Raw genomic sequence first — 13,259 nt, 5'->3', positions numbered from 1 at the left:
AGGGGTGTTGCCGGTTTGTGAAAATTAAAACAACAAACAACCGAGCTCATTGACTTGAAATAGGATGGATTCAGTAAGTCCAGACTTGTCTATTACTCAGAAGGAGAAGCGCGGTTACCGAAGACGCTTTACGGCAGATAAACGAGGGAAAATAAAATAGTTTTAATTTAACTTACCCAGATAAGGAATGCAGGGCACCATCTTCAAGCATCGGATGTACTCTCGCATCCTCTTGTAATTGTCTTCCTTCGACATTAAGTAGTCCAGCTTCTCGAAAGTGGTCTTGTCCTTGCGGTTCAAAAGCTGAAGACAAAATAAATCAAAAGAGGGGGGATACGGTTTACAGCTTAGAAAGGGTTAAAAACAGAAGAAAACACCGTTGAGCCACAGTGGCGCAGTGGTTAGAGTGCGGTACTGCAGGCTACTTCTGCCGACTGCCGGCTGACTGCAATTTGGCAGTTCGAATCTCTCCAGGCTCAAGGTTGACTTGGGCCTTCCATCCTTCCGAGGTGGGTAAAATGAGGAACCAGATCAGGGGTGAAATCCGGCAGGTTCTGAAAGGTTCTGGAGAACCGGTAGTGGAAATTTTGAGTAGTTCGGAGAACCGGCAAATACCACTTCTGGCTGGCCCTAGAGTAGGGTGGGAATGGAGATTTTGCAATATCCTTCCCCCAGAAGTGGGGGGAAATGGGGATTTTGCAGTATCCTTCACCTGGAGTCGGGTGGGAATGGAGATTTTGCAGCATCCGTCCCCCAGGAGTGGGGGAAATGGGGATTTTGCAGTATCCTTCCCTTGCCACGCCCACCAAGCCACGCCACACCCACAGAACCGGTAGTAAAAAAAATTGAATTTCGCCACTGACCCAGATTGTTGTAAAACCGCTTAGAGAGGGATGGAAAGCACTGTCAAGCGGTATATAAGTCTCAGTGCTCTTGCCATTTCTGCCTTTATATTTTCTTTCTTAGAAAATATATTAAGAGTCGGTCAAAGCAACCCAGAGATTTAGAATAGAATAGCAGATGCGAGAGTTGGAAAGGGCCCGCTTTTCACACTTATGACCGTTGCGGGCATCCCCGTAGTCACGTGACCAAAATCCAGCTGGTTCACATTTACGACGGTTGCATCATCCCCGTTTGCGACCTTTTGACAAGCCAGGTCGATGGGGAAGCCAGAGTCATTTCACAACCGTGTCACAAACTTAACAACCGCACACCACCTTGGCGTGAGAAAACGTCGTGAAAATGGAGCAAAGTTCACTTCACAGCTGCCTCGCTTAGCAACAGAAATTTCGGGGCTCAACTGCGTTCGTAATTCGAGGACTACCTTTACTTTTGTTTTCCCTTTGTAGCGCCGACTGAGAAATCAAGGAGGAGGGGAAAAAAAACCCATCCAACCAGATGCCTTGGAAACTTTCCTGTCGAGTTACATACCCGATCGATCAAAATCGGTCAAAGTCTCTTATTTTAATGGTTTTGTTTTCAGCCCTGAAAGGGGTTGCACAGATGTTCAAAGCATGAGAAAAATGCCATGTGCTCCTCGTTAAAGCAATTAATGTCCTTGATTCGATGCTCTTTTCCAATCGGAGAAGAAGGAAAAAATCTGGGATTGCTGCCGTCTTGACTTTAAAAGGACGCCCAACTTAATTTTGGGAAATGCTTGAAAGTTTTCGTCCCCCGTTCCCCAAAAGATGACACACACAGTTCAGATCCTTGTCGCTGATAGCAGAGACAGAAGATTTTTTTTTTTAATTGTTTTGAAATGAAGATGGGAAAAGGTCCAGGCATGGCTAGAATTGGGTCCATTTTTTGCAGATTAGCAAATCCTACTGAATTTTCAATGGAGATTGAACTCCCGCTGATGTTAGGGAATGTTTATACGAGGGAGCAAGTTCCTCTAGAATAGTTCTAAACAACGTTCATTGCTTTTTTTTTTTTTTTTTAAATAATGCATAAATTAAAAGACCTGGGAGCCAAAGGGGAAAGAACCAAGATGGAGAAAAGGTAATCTGGATTAGGAAGAGTGGTGGATTGCTCCGCCCACATGCTTCTGCGCATGCCGATGAGAGAACAGGCCAGTTGGGCATCATCTTTTGGGGAACAGGGGATGAAAACTTTCAAGCATTTCCCAAAATTAAGTTGGGCGTCCTTTTAAAGTCAGACCACACCTCTCTTCCTAATCGGGGTGGGAAGAGAGGTGTGGCAACAGTTTTGATCGAAACTGCCTGCGATTTGATTGACATGCCAACTTTCAACAAAGAAGCTAAAACATAGGAAGAACGGTTGCAGGAATTGGGAATGTCTAGTTTAACGAAAAGAAAGACTAGGGGAGACATGATAGCAGTCTTCCAATATCTCAGGGGCTGCTCCAAAGAAGAGGCAGTCAAGCTATTCTCCAAAGCACCTGAGGGCAGGACAAGAAGCAACGGGTGGAAACTCATCAAGGAGAGAAGCAACCTAGAACTAAAGAGAAATTTCCTGACAGTGAGAACAGTTAATCAGTGGAACAACTGGCCTCCAGAAGTTGTGAATGCACCAACACTGGAAGTTTTTAAGAAGATGTTGGCTAACCATTTGTCTGAAGTGGTGTAGGCTGGACTAGAAGGCTCTCCAAGAAGAGACTGGATGGCCATTTCTCTGGAACTGTATAGGGCCGTGATGGTGAACCTATGGCACGCGTGCCACAAGTGGCACGCAGCACCTTCTCTGTTGGCACGTGAGCTGTTCCCCCAGTTCAGCTCTGCCGTGCATTCATGCACGCCTCCGCCGGACAACTGGTCGTAGGGTCTCTGCTGTGCGTGCGTGGGAAGCAGGGCATGTGCGAGAGGACCTGCGCGAGCGGGTCGCATACGTATTGCATTTTGGGGATTCGGGCACTTTGGGCACTCGGTCCGGAAAAGGTTAGCTATCATTGATATAGGGTCTCCAGCTTGAGATGGACTAGAAGATCTCCGAGGTGCCTTCCAACTCTGTCATTCTCTAATTCTGCCAAGCTAAGGAGGTTCCTAGCCAAGAAAGTGCTACTCTAATTCAATACTTGCGTGGAGACGTCATTCCTTCCCACCACAGGCCAGCTATCCACTTCCATGATAAATCTAAACCCCTTCCAAACGCTGCAAGAAACCTGACGGGAAATGTTAAACGATCCGTTGTGCCGAAGATGCTATTAGCTCTTTATTCTCTATAATTAAGGCAATCGCTCACTGGGTTCCAGATGTGGAGGAAAGAACTCCATCTTATTATCCTTGGAAAGTATATCTCTTAAAAACAAACAAACACCCTACCCCTCGCGTCATAAGAATGGAATGTTTCTGATGATCCACAGTTAAACCGAGACAACTCTTCCCTCCCTCCCCAAAAAGCTGTTATCAAATATACCGTACTTTTCGGAGTATAAGACACACTTTGCCCCCCCACAAAAGAGGGTGCGCCTTACAGACTGAATACGGCCATTTCTGGCCTCCCAAAACCCCGCCCCGCGTGTCCCGTTTATACCATTTTTTTGCAAAAACGGGATGCGCAGAGGATTTTGGAGGCCTGCAGAGTGCTCCTGGCGCCCGGGGAGGGACAAAACCGGATGCACGGAGGCCAAAAACTAATTCTTTTTTCTTGTTTTCCTCTTCGAAATCTTGGTGCGTCTTATACTCCGGTGTGCCTTAATAGTTCGAAAAAATATGGTAAGTTTGGCTGGATCTCCGACATACTGTCAAAATCATGGCTTGAACAGTTCAGAGATCTTGGCTTTTTAAGGCCAGTTCTCCACCAAATAAGCGCACGTGAGCAGGCCAGGGGCGATCTTCAAAACTTTTAGCAAGGGGTTCTCTGACCGGTTGCTGGGTGGGCGTGGCCATGGTGGGTGTGGTCTAGTCGGCCTCCTGCACTATGGCGGGGGGTAGGAGCTTTTTGCCCTCCCCAGGCTCCGGAGGCTTTACTCGAGCCTCCGGAAGGACAGAAATGGCCTCCCCAGGCTCCAGAAGCCCTCTGGAGGCCCAAAATGGGCCCATTTCCAGCCTTCCCAAACTTCCGGTAGGCCTGTTTTCGCCCTCCCCGAGGCCACATGGGGATTCTTGGGAGGGGAGGGGTGAAGTGAGGTGGGCAGGGCCAGCCAGGAATGGGATTTGGGGGTTCTCCGAACTGCACAGAATCTTAGCTAGAGGTTCTGCCGAACCCCTGCAATCCCCCAGCAGTCCACCCTTGAAGCAGGCATGTGAGGGACATCAGCGTACATATCTGAACTGGGATTAGGCCCATTCTCAAAAGGGCAATTAGGACTTTTAAAAAGAAATTTAAAAAGAACCGAGAAAGAAAAGACACGTAAACACATCTTGAAACACGACCCTGTTAAATCATCTTTTTTTTTTTACAATATTTCTCTCCAAAATAACATTTGTGCAATGTACGAGAGAAAAATATTGTTAATGCAATTGAGAAATGATGATCGGTTATAACCATCATTTTGGTGTTTAGTTTTTCAGAGCTTTTCGTAACTTTTTTTCCCATAGTTTTATGATTTATAGAGGCTGTAAAAGAGGCATTTGCCTTTTCTAATGTTTTGCAACAACGTCTAATAATAGGAAATTTAACTCGGTTTCTGGATGCTGCATCCATTTTATTTCTGCTAGGAAAATGTTTCGCAACGGCGACTCGCCGCAGCTAAAAACAGAAACAATTTCTTACGTTGCATTAATTTGTATAGATTTGGAAAAAATGTTTAGGAAACCAATCACAGAGTGCATTTTGAACAATGTTAGGAGGATTGTCCTTTTTTAAAAAACAAAAACAAAAAGGAAATCCAAAAGGAAAAAGTGTTTGTAGAGGGATAGATAGAAAGAAGAGAGGAGAAGGGAGCAAAGGAGAGAGAGAGAGAGAGAGAGAGAAAGAAGGGAAAAGGAGAGGAAGAAAGGGAGGGGGAATAAGAGTAGGAGAGAGGGTTAGAAAGAGAGGGGAGGAGTGGGGGGAAAAGAAGGGGAAGGAGAGGAGGAAAGAAGAAAGTTGAAAAGGAGGGAAGGTGGAAGGGAAGGGAAAGAGGGGAGAAAGAGAGGAAAGGAGAGAGAGAGAGAAGGAAGGGAAAAGGAGTGGAAGAAAGGGAGGAGAAATAAGAGTAGGAAGAGAGGAAGAGGGGAGGAGTGGGGGGAAAAGAAGGGGAAGGAGAGGAGGAAAGAAGAAAGTTGAAAAGGAGGGAAGGTGGAAGGGAAGGGAAAGAGGGGAGAAAGAGAGGAAAGGAGAGAGAGAGAGAAGGAAGGGAAAAGGAGTGGAAGGAAGGGAGGAGAAATAAGAGTAGGAAGAGAGGAAGAGGGGAGGAGTGGGGGGAAAAGAAGGGGAAGGAGGAGGAAAGAAGAAAGTTGAAAAGGAGGGAAGGTGGAAGGGAAGGGAAAGAGAGGAGAAGGAGAGGAAGGGTCGTTGTGAAATAAGGGAGATATGGAATGCTAGAAGGGCAACTCCGAAGAGATTTTCAATTTTTAGGATGTAGAATGAACTCATATGAAAGTCTAAAGATAACATGTATGATTAATAATGGTTAAGAGATTGTACATGTATGTATGTTTATGAGAAATAAAAATAAAAAAACTTTTATATAAAAAAAAACCCCAAAAGGAATAAGTTTTTTGCTACCACAGATTGTATAGGTTAGCGATGGCTAAGCTTTTTGCCGTCATGTGCCAAAAGCGGAGAGAGCGTGGTGCCCACACCTATGATTCAATGCACCCCACCCCCTGTGCATGTGCACGCGACAACCCCCCCCTGCGCGACCCCCACTTTTGGTATGTGATGGCATGGTGGGCTCGGTAGGCCCGTTTTTTTTGCCCTCCCCAGGCTCCAGAGACTTTCTTGGAGCCTGGGGAGGGTGAAAACTGCCTTCCCTCCCTACCGGAGGCCCTGCGGAGGCTGGAAACAGCCCGTTTCCCGACTTCAGGTGGGTCCGGAAGGCCCGAAAATCAGTTGGCCAGTGCATGCTTATGCGCTGAAGGGCACAGATATGGCTCCACGTGCCACCTGTGGCACGCGTGCCATAGGTTCGCCATCACGGGTATAGGTAGTCCTCGATTTACGACCACAATTGAGCCCAAAATTGATGTTACGTGAGAATCACCGCAGTTGATAAGTTAGTAACCTGGTTGTCGGGTGAATCTGGCTGCCCCATCGACTTTGCTCATTAGAAGGTCGCAAAGGTGGATCATGTGACCCCTCCCCCCAGGATGCTGCAACTGTCATAAGTACAAGTCAGTTGCCAAGCATCTGAAGTTTTGATCGCATGATTGTGGGGACGCTGCAAAGGTTGTTAAGTGTGGAAAAAAGGTCGTAAGTCACTTTTTTCAGTGGCTTATGTAACTTCGTAACGTCGTCACTATAAGTGAAGGGCCCTGTGCCAATTTGCTTACGATGGTACCAATGCATTCTTTTCTTTTTTTTAAATGCAATTAATATGATGCGATTTGCAGAAACGTGAAGTTTACAGACGCAGAAGTAAAACCCATCGCAGTAAAAATTGGATGGTTCCGCTCCAAAGCCTCTTAAACTTCAAAACTCCCACGGCAGAATTCCATAAACATAATCTTTATTTACTGTTTTGGACAATATTTCTTAGAACTGGAAAAAAAAATTAAATCCAACACCACAGTTTCAATAAAGAGGGTTTTGTTCTAATCTATCGTTTCCTGTCCCGAGAAAATATAAAATGTGCATAAAAGATCAACGGGCTCCGAATTGCTCCCAAATCCCTCTTTACACACCCCCTTCCTGGCCTAGCAGCAAATCAAACACGGTTTAGTATCCTGTGAGTATTATGGACGCGGGTTTGGTGAGTTAAATATATCTTAAGGATGATTTGAGGAAGATGTTGTGAAGGTACATACTGTGTACACAGAGACACACACAGGTTTCTGTCTGTCTGTCTATCTCTGTCAATTTATCTCTAATCATCATCATCTTCTTTTAACGATTCCATAATCCCTTTGCAGGGTGGAGTCTGGGCAACTGAATGGAGCTAGCAGAGTGTTTGAATGGCCGGATACCATTCCTGTCGCCAATGCGGAGTTTTGTTCATCATCTTATCTCTAATGTATCCTCAAAATCTATCTGATCTATTTTCTCTTTTTTCTCTCTATTCAAATCTATCTAATCTACCTTCTCTCTTTCTTTTATATCTATCTGTCTGCCTCTCTTTAATCTTAACTCTTAATTTGTCTTCTATCTCTATCTCTGCCTTCTGCATCTCTGTCTAATCTATCGCCAATGGTCGTAAGTGTGAAAAACGGTTGTGTTATTTTTTTTTCAACGCTGTTGTAACTTCGAACGGTCACTAAACGAACTGTTTTAAGTCGAGGACTACTTGAAATGTTCCTAAATCAACATTTAGGGATTCGCTCGTTTGTTTTAGCTGCTCCTAATGTAGGAAGGGCCCAACCAAGAGTAACTGATAGCCTGGCTTCCATTTTACAGCTGCATTATCAACTTACAAGCTTCTCTTTTCAAGGTTCTCACTTTTTTCTAGCAAGCTTGACTTAAGAAAGGAAGGAAGGAGAAAGAAAGGAAGAAGGAGAGAGAGAGAAAGGAAAGAAGGTGAAAGAAAGGAAGAAGGAGAGAGGAAGGAAGGGAGGAGAAAGAAAGGAAGAACGAGAGAGAGAGAGAGAGAAAGGGAGGGAGGGAGGAAGGAGAGAGAAAAAGGAAGGGAGGGAGGGAGGAAGGAAGGAGGAAGGAGAAAGAAAGGAAGAAGAGAGAGAGAGAAACGGAGGGAGGGAGGAAGGAAGAAGGAAGGAAGGAAGGAGGGAGAGAAAGGAAGGAAGGAAGGAGAAAGGAAGAAGAAGAGACAGAGAAAGGAAGAGAGGGAGGGAGGAGGAAGGAAGGAAGGAGGAGAGAGAGAGAAAGGAAGGGAGGGAGGAAGAAAGGAAGGAGGAGAGAGAGAAAGGAAGGAAGGAGAAAGGAAGAAAGGAAGGAGGAGAGAAAGAGAGAAAGGAAGGAAGGAGAAAGGAAGGAAGGAAGGAGGAGAGAGAGAGAGAAAGGAAGGAAGGGGGAGAGAGAGAGAAAGAAGAAAAAGAAAGAAAGAAAGAAAGAAAGAAAGAAAGAAAGAAAGAAAGAAAGAAAGAAAGAAAGAGGTAAAATTCCCTCCCAACACTGTTATTCTGTTATTCTGCAGTGACCAAAATATTGGACTCAAGTCTGACATATTGATTGATGATGTCCAATTCTGGTCACCACAATACAAAAAAATATGCAGAGAGCTTAGAAAGAGTGCAGAGAAGAGCAACAAAGATGATTAGGGGACTGGAGGCTAAAACATATGAAGGACGGTTGCAGGAACTGGGTATGTCTAGTTTAATGAAAAGAAGGACCAGGGGAGACATGACAGCAGTCTTCCAATATCACAGGGGCTGCCCCAAAGAAGAGGCAGTCAAGCTATTCTCCAAAGCACCTGAGGGCAGGAAAAGAAGCAATGGGTGGAAACATTCCATTATGGCTCGTAATTATTTGTGCAATGGATTTTAATGTTCCTGTCCCATTTATTAAATAAACTCGCAAGCCATCATTAGCCAGGATCCAAGGCGTTACATGATTGACGACGGAGCCTTGAAGTCATACTTGTCAACGCAACCACAGTTCTCCCACGTTACAAAGGGTGTGTTACTGATTCAAAGACAAAATGAATATTGTGGGTGTGTACAGTTAAATCCCCAGCCTCTTTCGGTAGTGGCTCCCTACAATGACGGACATAAAGTGGGATGCTAAGAGCAAGCTTATTCCCACAAGTAAAGTGATGTCAAACTTTTATCTGATAAAAGACATCGTCTTCAACTAGTCCTCAACATATAACAGCTCGTTTAGTGACGGTTTGAAGTTATGAAGGCTCGGAAAAAAAACGACCTATGACTGTTTTTCACACTTAATGACCGTTGCAGCATCCCCGTGGTCACGTGATCCAAATTCTCACCCGCTTGGCAACTGACTTGCATTTATGACGGCGCAGCTGTCCCGTGGTCAAGGGAGCTCCTTTTGCGACCTTCGGACAAGCAAAGCCAGCTGCATTATTAACTTAACAACTGCAGTGATTCGCCGAAACAAGTGTGGCACGAAAGGTCGTAAAACGGGGGTGAAACTCACTTAACGACTGCCTCGCTTAGCGACAGAAATGTTGGGCTCAACCGTGGCCGTAAGTCGAGGACTGCCTGTAAGGAAATGGTTTTATTTTTTTCCCCTCACTTCTGATTGTTTTAATCATTAATTTAATTTAATTAATTCAATTTATATGCCGCCCCTCTCCGAAGACTCAAGTATCATGATAATAACTAATTTTTATTTCTTTGGAAATTTGGGGGCAGGTTTCATTTTAATTTCTGGACCTTTACAGATTAACAGAGTTGGAAGGGACTTTGTAGGTCATTGACCCCCTTCTCTCTGTGGCAGCCCCCCCAAATATTGGAAGACTGCTATTATGTCTCCCCCGGTCCTTCTCTTCACTAAACTAGCCATGCCCAGTTCCTGCAACTGTTCATCGTCTGTTTTAGCCTCTGGGCCCTTAATCCTCTTGGTTGCTCTTCTCTGCACTCTTTCTAGAGTCTCAATATCCCTTACAGATTAAGAGAGTTGGAAGGGACCTTGTAGGTCATCTAGTCCAACCCCCCATCCAAGCAGGAGACCCTACACCATTTCTGACAGATGGCAGTCCAGTCCCTTCTTGAAAGCTTCCAGGGATGAAGCTCCCACAACTTCTGAAGGCAACTTCTGTTCCATGGGTTGATTGTTCTCACTGTCTCCTTATTTCCAGGTTGAATCTCTCCTTGGTCAGTTTCCATCCATTATTCCTTGTCTGGCCTTTGGAAAAGAGCTTGACCCCCTTCCTCCTCTCTGTGGCAGCCCCTCAAATATTGGAAGACTGCTATCGTGTCTCCCCTGGTCCTTCTCTTCACTAGACTAGCCATGTCTTCTGTCCAACTATGGTTCACTCAGATATCTTTCTTTCTTTCTTTCTTTCTTTCTTTCTTTCTTTCTTTCTTTCTTTCTTTCTTTCTTTCTTTCTGTCTGTCTGTCTGTCTGTCTGTCTTTCTTTCTTTCTTTCTTTCTTTCTTTCTTTCTTTCTTTCTTTCTTTCTTTCTTTCTTTCTTTTGCTTTGGAAAATAGCTTGACCCCCTTCTCTCTATGGCAGCCCCTCAAATATTGGAAGACAGCTATCGTGTCTCCCCTGGTCCTTCTCTTCACTAGACTAGCCATGTCTTCTGTCCAACTATGGTTCACTCAGATATCTTTCTTTCTTTCTTTCTTTCTTTCTTTCTTTCTTTCGCTTTGGAAAACAGCTTGACCCCCTTCTCTCTATGGCAGCCCCTCAAATATTGGAAGACAGCTATCGTGTCTCCCCTGGTCCTTCTCTTCACTAGACTAGCCATGCCCAATTCCTGCAACCGTTCATCGCATGTTTGAGCCTCCAGTCCCCTAATCACCTTGGTTGCTCTTCTCTGCCCTCTTTCTACAGTCTCAACACCATCAATAACGACAACCTCTGTGTCACAGAATGGACTGCTGTGACATTTGGGAGTCGGAAATTAAATGGACAGCGGTGACAACTCAGTGGGTGTTTTAAACAGAAAGCACTTACAAAATGTATTTTCCTAACTGAAGCTTCCCTCCCCATACAAGGAGCAGAAAAGCAACTTACGTCATATGGCAGAGATTTAATTAAAACTGCAGGAAGAATTTTTTTTGCAAACCCAAAACAGTGAATAATGTTTAGTGGAAAATGTGATTTGAAAGCGGAATATACACGCCTTCAGCCACAGCAATTAAACAGGGAGTTCAGTTCTGTTTATTTTCATTTATTTATGAAATACTTAAGACCTCCTCAGCGCAGTTGGCTTCTAAGTAATTTTAGGAATCCTGCCTTAAATCACTGCTGCTGTTTCCACCAGCCGATTAAAAATGTTAAAATGTAATTTTTATGGATTTGTAAACACCGCTGGGGAAAGCTCTCCCAACGTAGCTTCTGTCGTAACTCTCAAAACCGAAGCGAATGTGCCTCTTTTGGAAAAACAAGAGTTCAGGTAAGTCCTCGACTTACGAAAGTTCGTTTAGCGACCGTTTTACATACATTTCCCCTATACAGGTTGTCCTTGACTTACGACAGCTCAGTTTAGTGGCTGTTCAAAGTTCCAACGGCACTGAAAAAAAGAGGATTTAGGAATCTGTTTTACACGCTTACGACCCTGGGGAGGGAGGGTGCCACAAGATCAAAATTCAGAATCTTGGCAACTGTTTGTGCTTATGACGGTTATGGGGGATCCGCTTTTGCGACCTTCTGACACACGAAGTCAACGGGGAAGCAAGATTCGCTTAACAACCATGTTGCTAACTTAACAACTGCCGCGATTGTGGTCGTGAAAGTGGGCAAAACTCACTTCACAACTTGTCACGCTTAGCAACTGGGCTCCATTGTGGTCGTAAGTCGAGGAGTACCTGCTAAAACCCAGACCGTTTTCCAAAGGCAGCGAAAAATAAAGCAGACTTTTTCGATACTATCTCAGATGGGGAAGACAGATTTTAAGAACTGGGGAGACAGGATGCAAAATAAAATAATAATAATAATAAAAAAAAAATTCGGAGTAACTTACGGCCCAGGTTTTGGTCAACCTGAAAATAGGTGCACTTTGGAGAGCTGACACCACAGACATGAGAGAATGAAGGTTGTTCAGTTCTAGAAGTTTCTATGGGGAATAAAAAAAAAAAAAGAGAGAGAGAGAGATCAAAAATGCCATCAGTTTCCCATATGGGTTTGGAATGCTCCAGCTCGTTCAAGAAAATAATCGCTTTTTCCAGACGTTCGCTGTTCGTACTGTAAATTATAGAACAGTCAAAAGACTGGGCCTTACTTTGATGCAAAAAACTTAAACAAAATGTAAAGACCAGATGTCAGGAGGCAGGGGATACGGTTACACGGTTCATTTCCAACGTTTTTCGAGAGAGAGTTTAAGCGTATTAGAAAGTTTCAGCACTCCCGGCTCCAGATATTTTAGCATCTCCAGTCTTTCGTTAAAAAAAACGAAGGGCGGCCAGATTCGTGGGGGCAGCTGTGATGTTAAGCCTGGGCTTGTCACAGATTTTAATGGTGATTTGGGGGGTGGGGGGGAGCCTGCTGTCTTGTCTACTCATCAGCCCACCTCGCAGGAAGTTCCCGTCGGGTTGCTTTGAGGTGGGAGACGAGAAAGAGAGAAAATAAATTCTCAGGGGCTGAGCTGGAAGCTTTTAAGTCTTTTTGGCTGGCTTGCCAAACGAATGAAGTAATTTATATACCCTGAGCAAGGAATCAGCTTGGATGGGCCATTCGGAAGTTTGGATAAAGTCTGGAGCCACTCGCAATTCTGCTGACCAAATTATCCCTACGAGAAGGAAAGAAAGAGAAAGAAAGAGAGAGAGAGGGGGGGGGGAGAGAGAGAGAGAGAGAGAGAGAGAAAGAAAGAAAGAAAGAAAGAAAGAAAGAAAGAAAGAAAGAAAGAAAAAAGAGAAAGAAAGAGAGAGAAAGAGAAAGAGAAAGAGAAAGAAAGAGGGAGAGGGAGAGAAAGAGAAAGAAAAAAGAGAGAGTGAGAAAGAAAGAGAGAGAGAAAGAAAGAGAAAGAGAGAGAAAAAGAGAAAGAGACAGAGACAAAGAAAGAAAGAGAAAGAGAAAGAAAGAGGGAGAGAAAGAGAGAGAGAGAAAGAAAGAAAGGAAGGAGAGGGGAGAGAGAGAAAGAAAGAGAGAAAAAGAAAGAGAAAGAAAGAAAGAAAGAGAGGGGGAGAGAAAGAGAGAGAAAGAGAGAGAGAGAAAGAGAAAGAAAGAGAGAGAGAGAGAGAAAGAAAGAAAGAAAGGGGAGGGGGAGAAAGAAAGAGAAAGAGAGAGAAAGAGAGAGAAAAAGGAAGGAAGGAAGGAAGGAAGGAAGGAAGGAAGGAAGGAAGGAAGGAAGAAACTTGTTCCTAGCAGTATCAAAAGAGGCAGGGTTGATATCAAAAAGGAACGATATTTCAAGAAAGAATGAAATGTGAACATCCCAAACTCACCTTTGCTATTTTCACAAAGTGGCTGAGGATCTCGGCCCTTATTTTTAAGGTCTGGGCTGTTAAAATTTCTCGTACCACCCAGAAACAGACCTAGAAAGAATAATTTCACAGAGTTAAAACGTGTTTCGGCTGAGGGATCAAGACAAGGCAAAGCAGGCAGCATAAATTGGTCTGTTCAGAGAGGACGATCAGTAGCCACGGCCCAAAATTTAAGGGCGCCAGAATGATCTACAGGTAGACCCTCGACT

The 13,259-nt window shown here is 44.4% G+C and overlaps 1 protein-coding gene across 1 annotated transcript in view; it reads right to left on the bottom strand.

The window, feature by feature from the left end:
* The window catches only part of RALGPS1 (Ral GEF with PH domain and SH3 binding motif 1), a 245,490-nt gene that overhangs the window by 87,623 nt on the left and 144,608 nt on the right, over nt 1-13,259 (bottom strand). Inside the window, exons 4-6 of the mRNA XM_070955902.1 lie at nt 13,012-13,101; nt 11,592-11,684; nt 177-303 (exon numbers count right to left, since the gene is read on the bottom strand). Coding sequence (XP_070812003.1) covers nt 177-303; nt 11,592-11,684; nt 13,012-13,101 — 310 coding nt within the window. The remainder of the gene's footprint in view (nt 1-176; nt 304-11,591; nt 11,685-13,011; nt 13,102-13,259) is intronic.

Source organism: Pituophis catenifer, unplaced genomic scaffold (genome assembly GCF_029215685.1).
Source record: "Pituophis catenifer annectens isolate HBS135680 unplaced genomic scaffold, rPitCat1.0.hap2 SCAF_17, whole genome shotgun sequence".
NCBI classification, from domain to species: domain Eukaryota; kingdom Metazoa; phylum Chordata; class Lepidosauria; order Squamata; family Colubridae; genus Pituophis; species Pituophis catenifer.
This window is presented reverse-complemented; position numbering and strand designations above follow the sequence as displayed.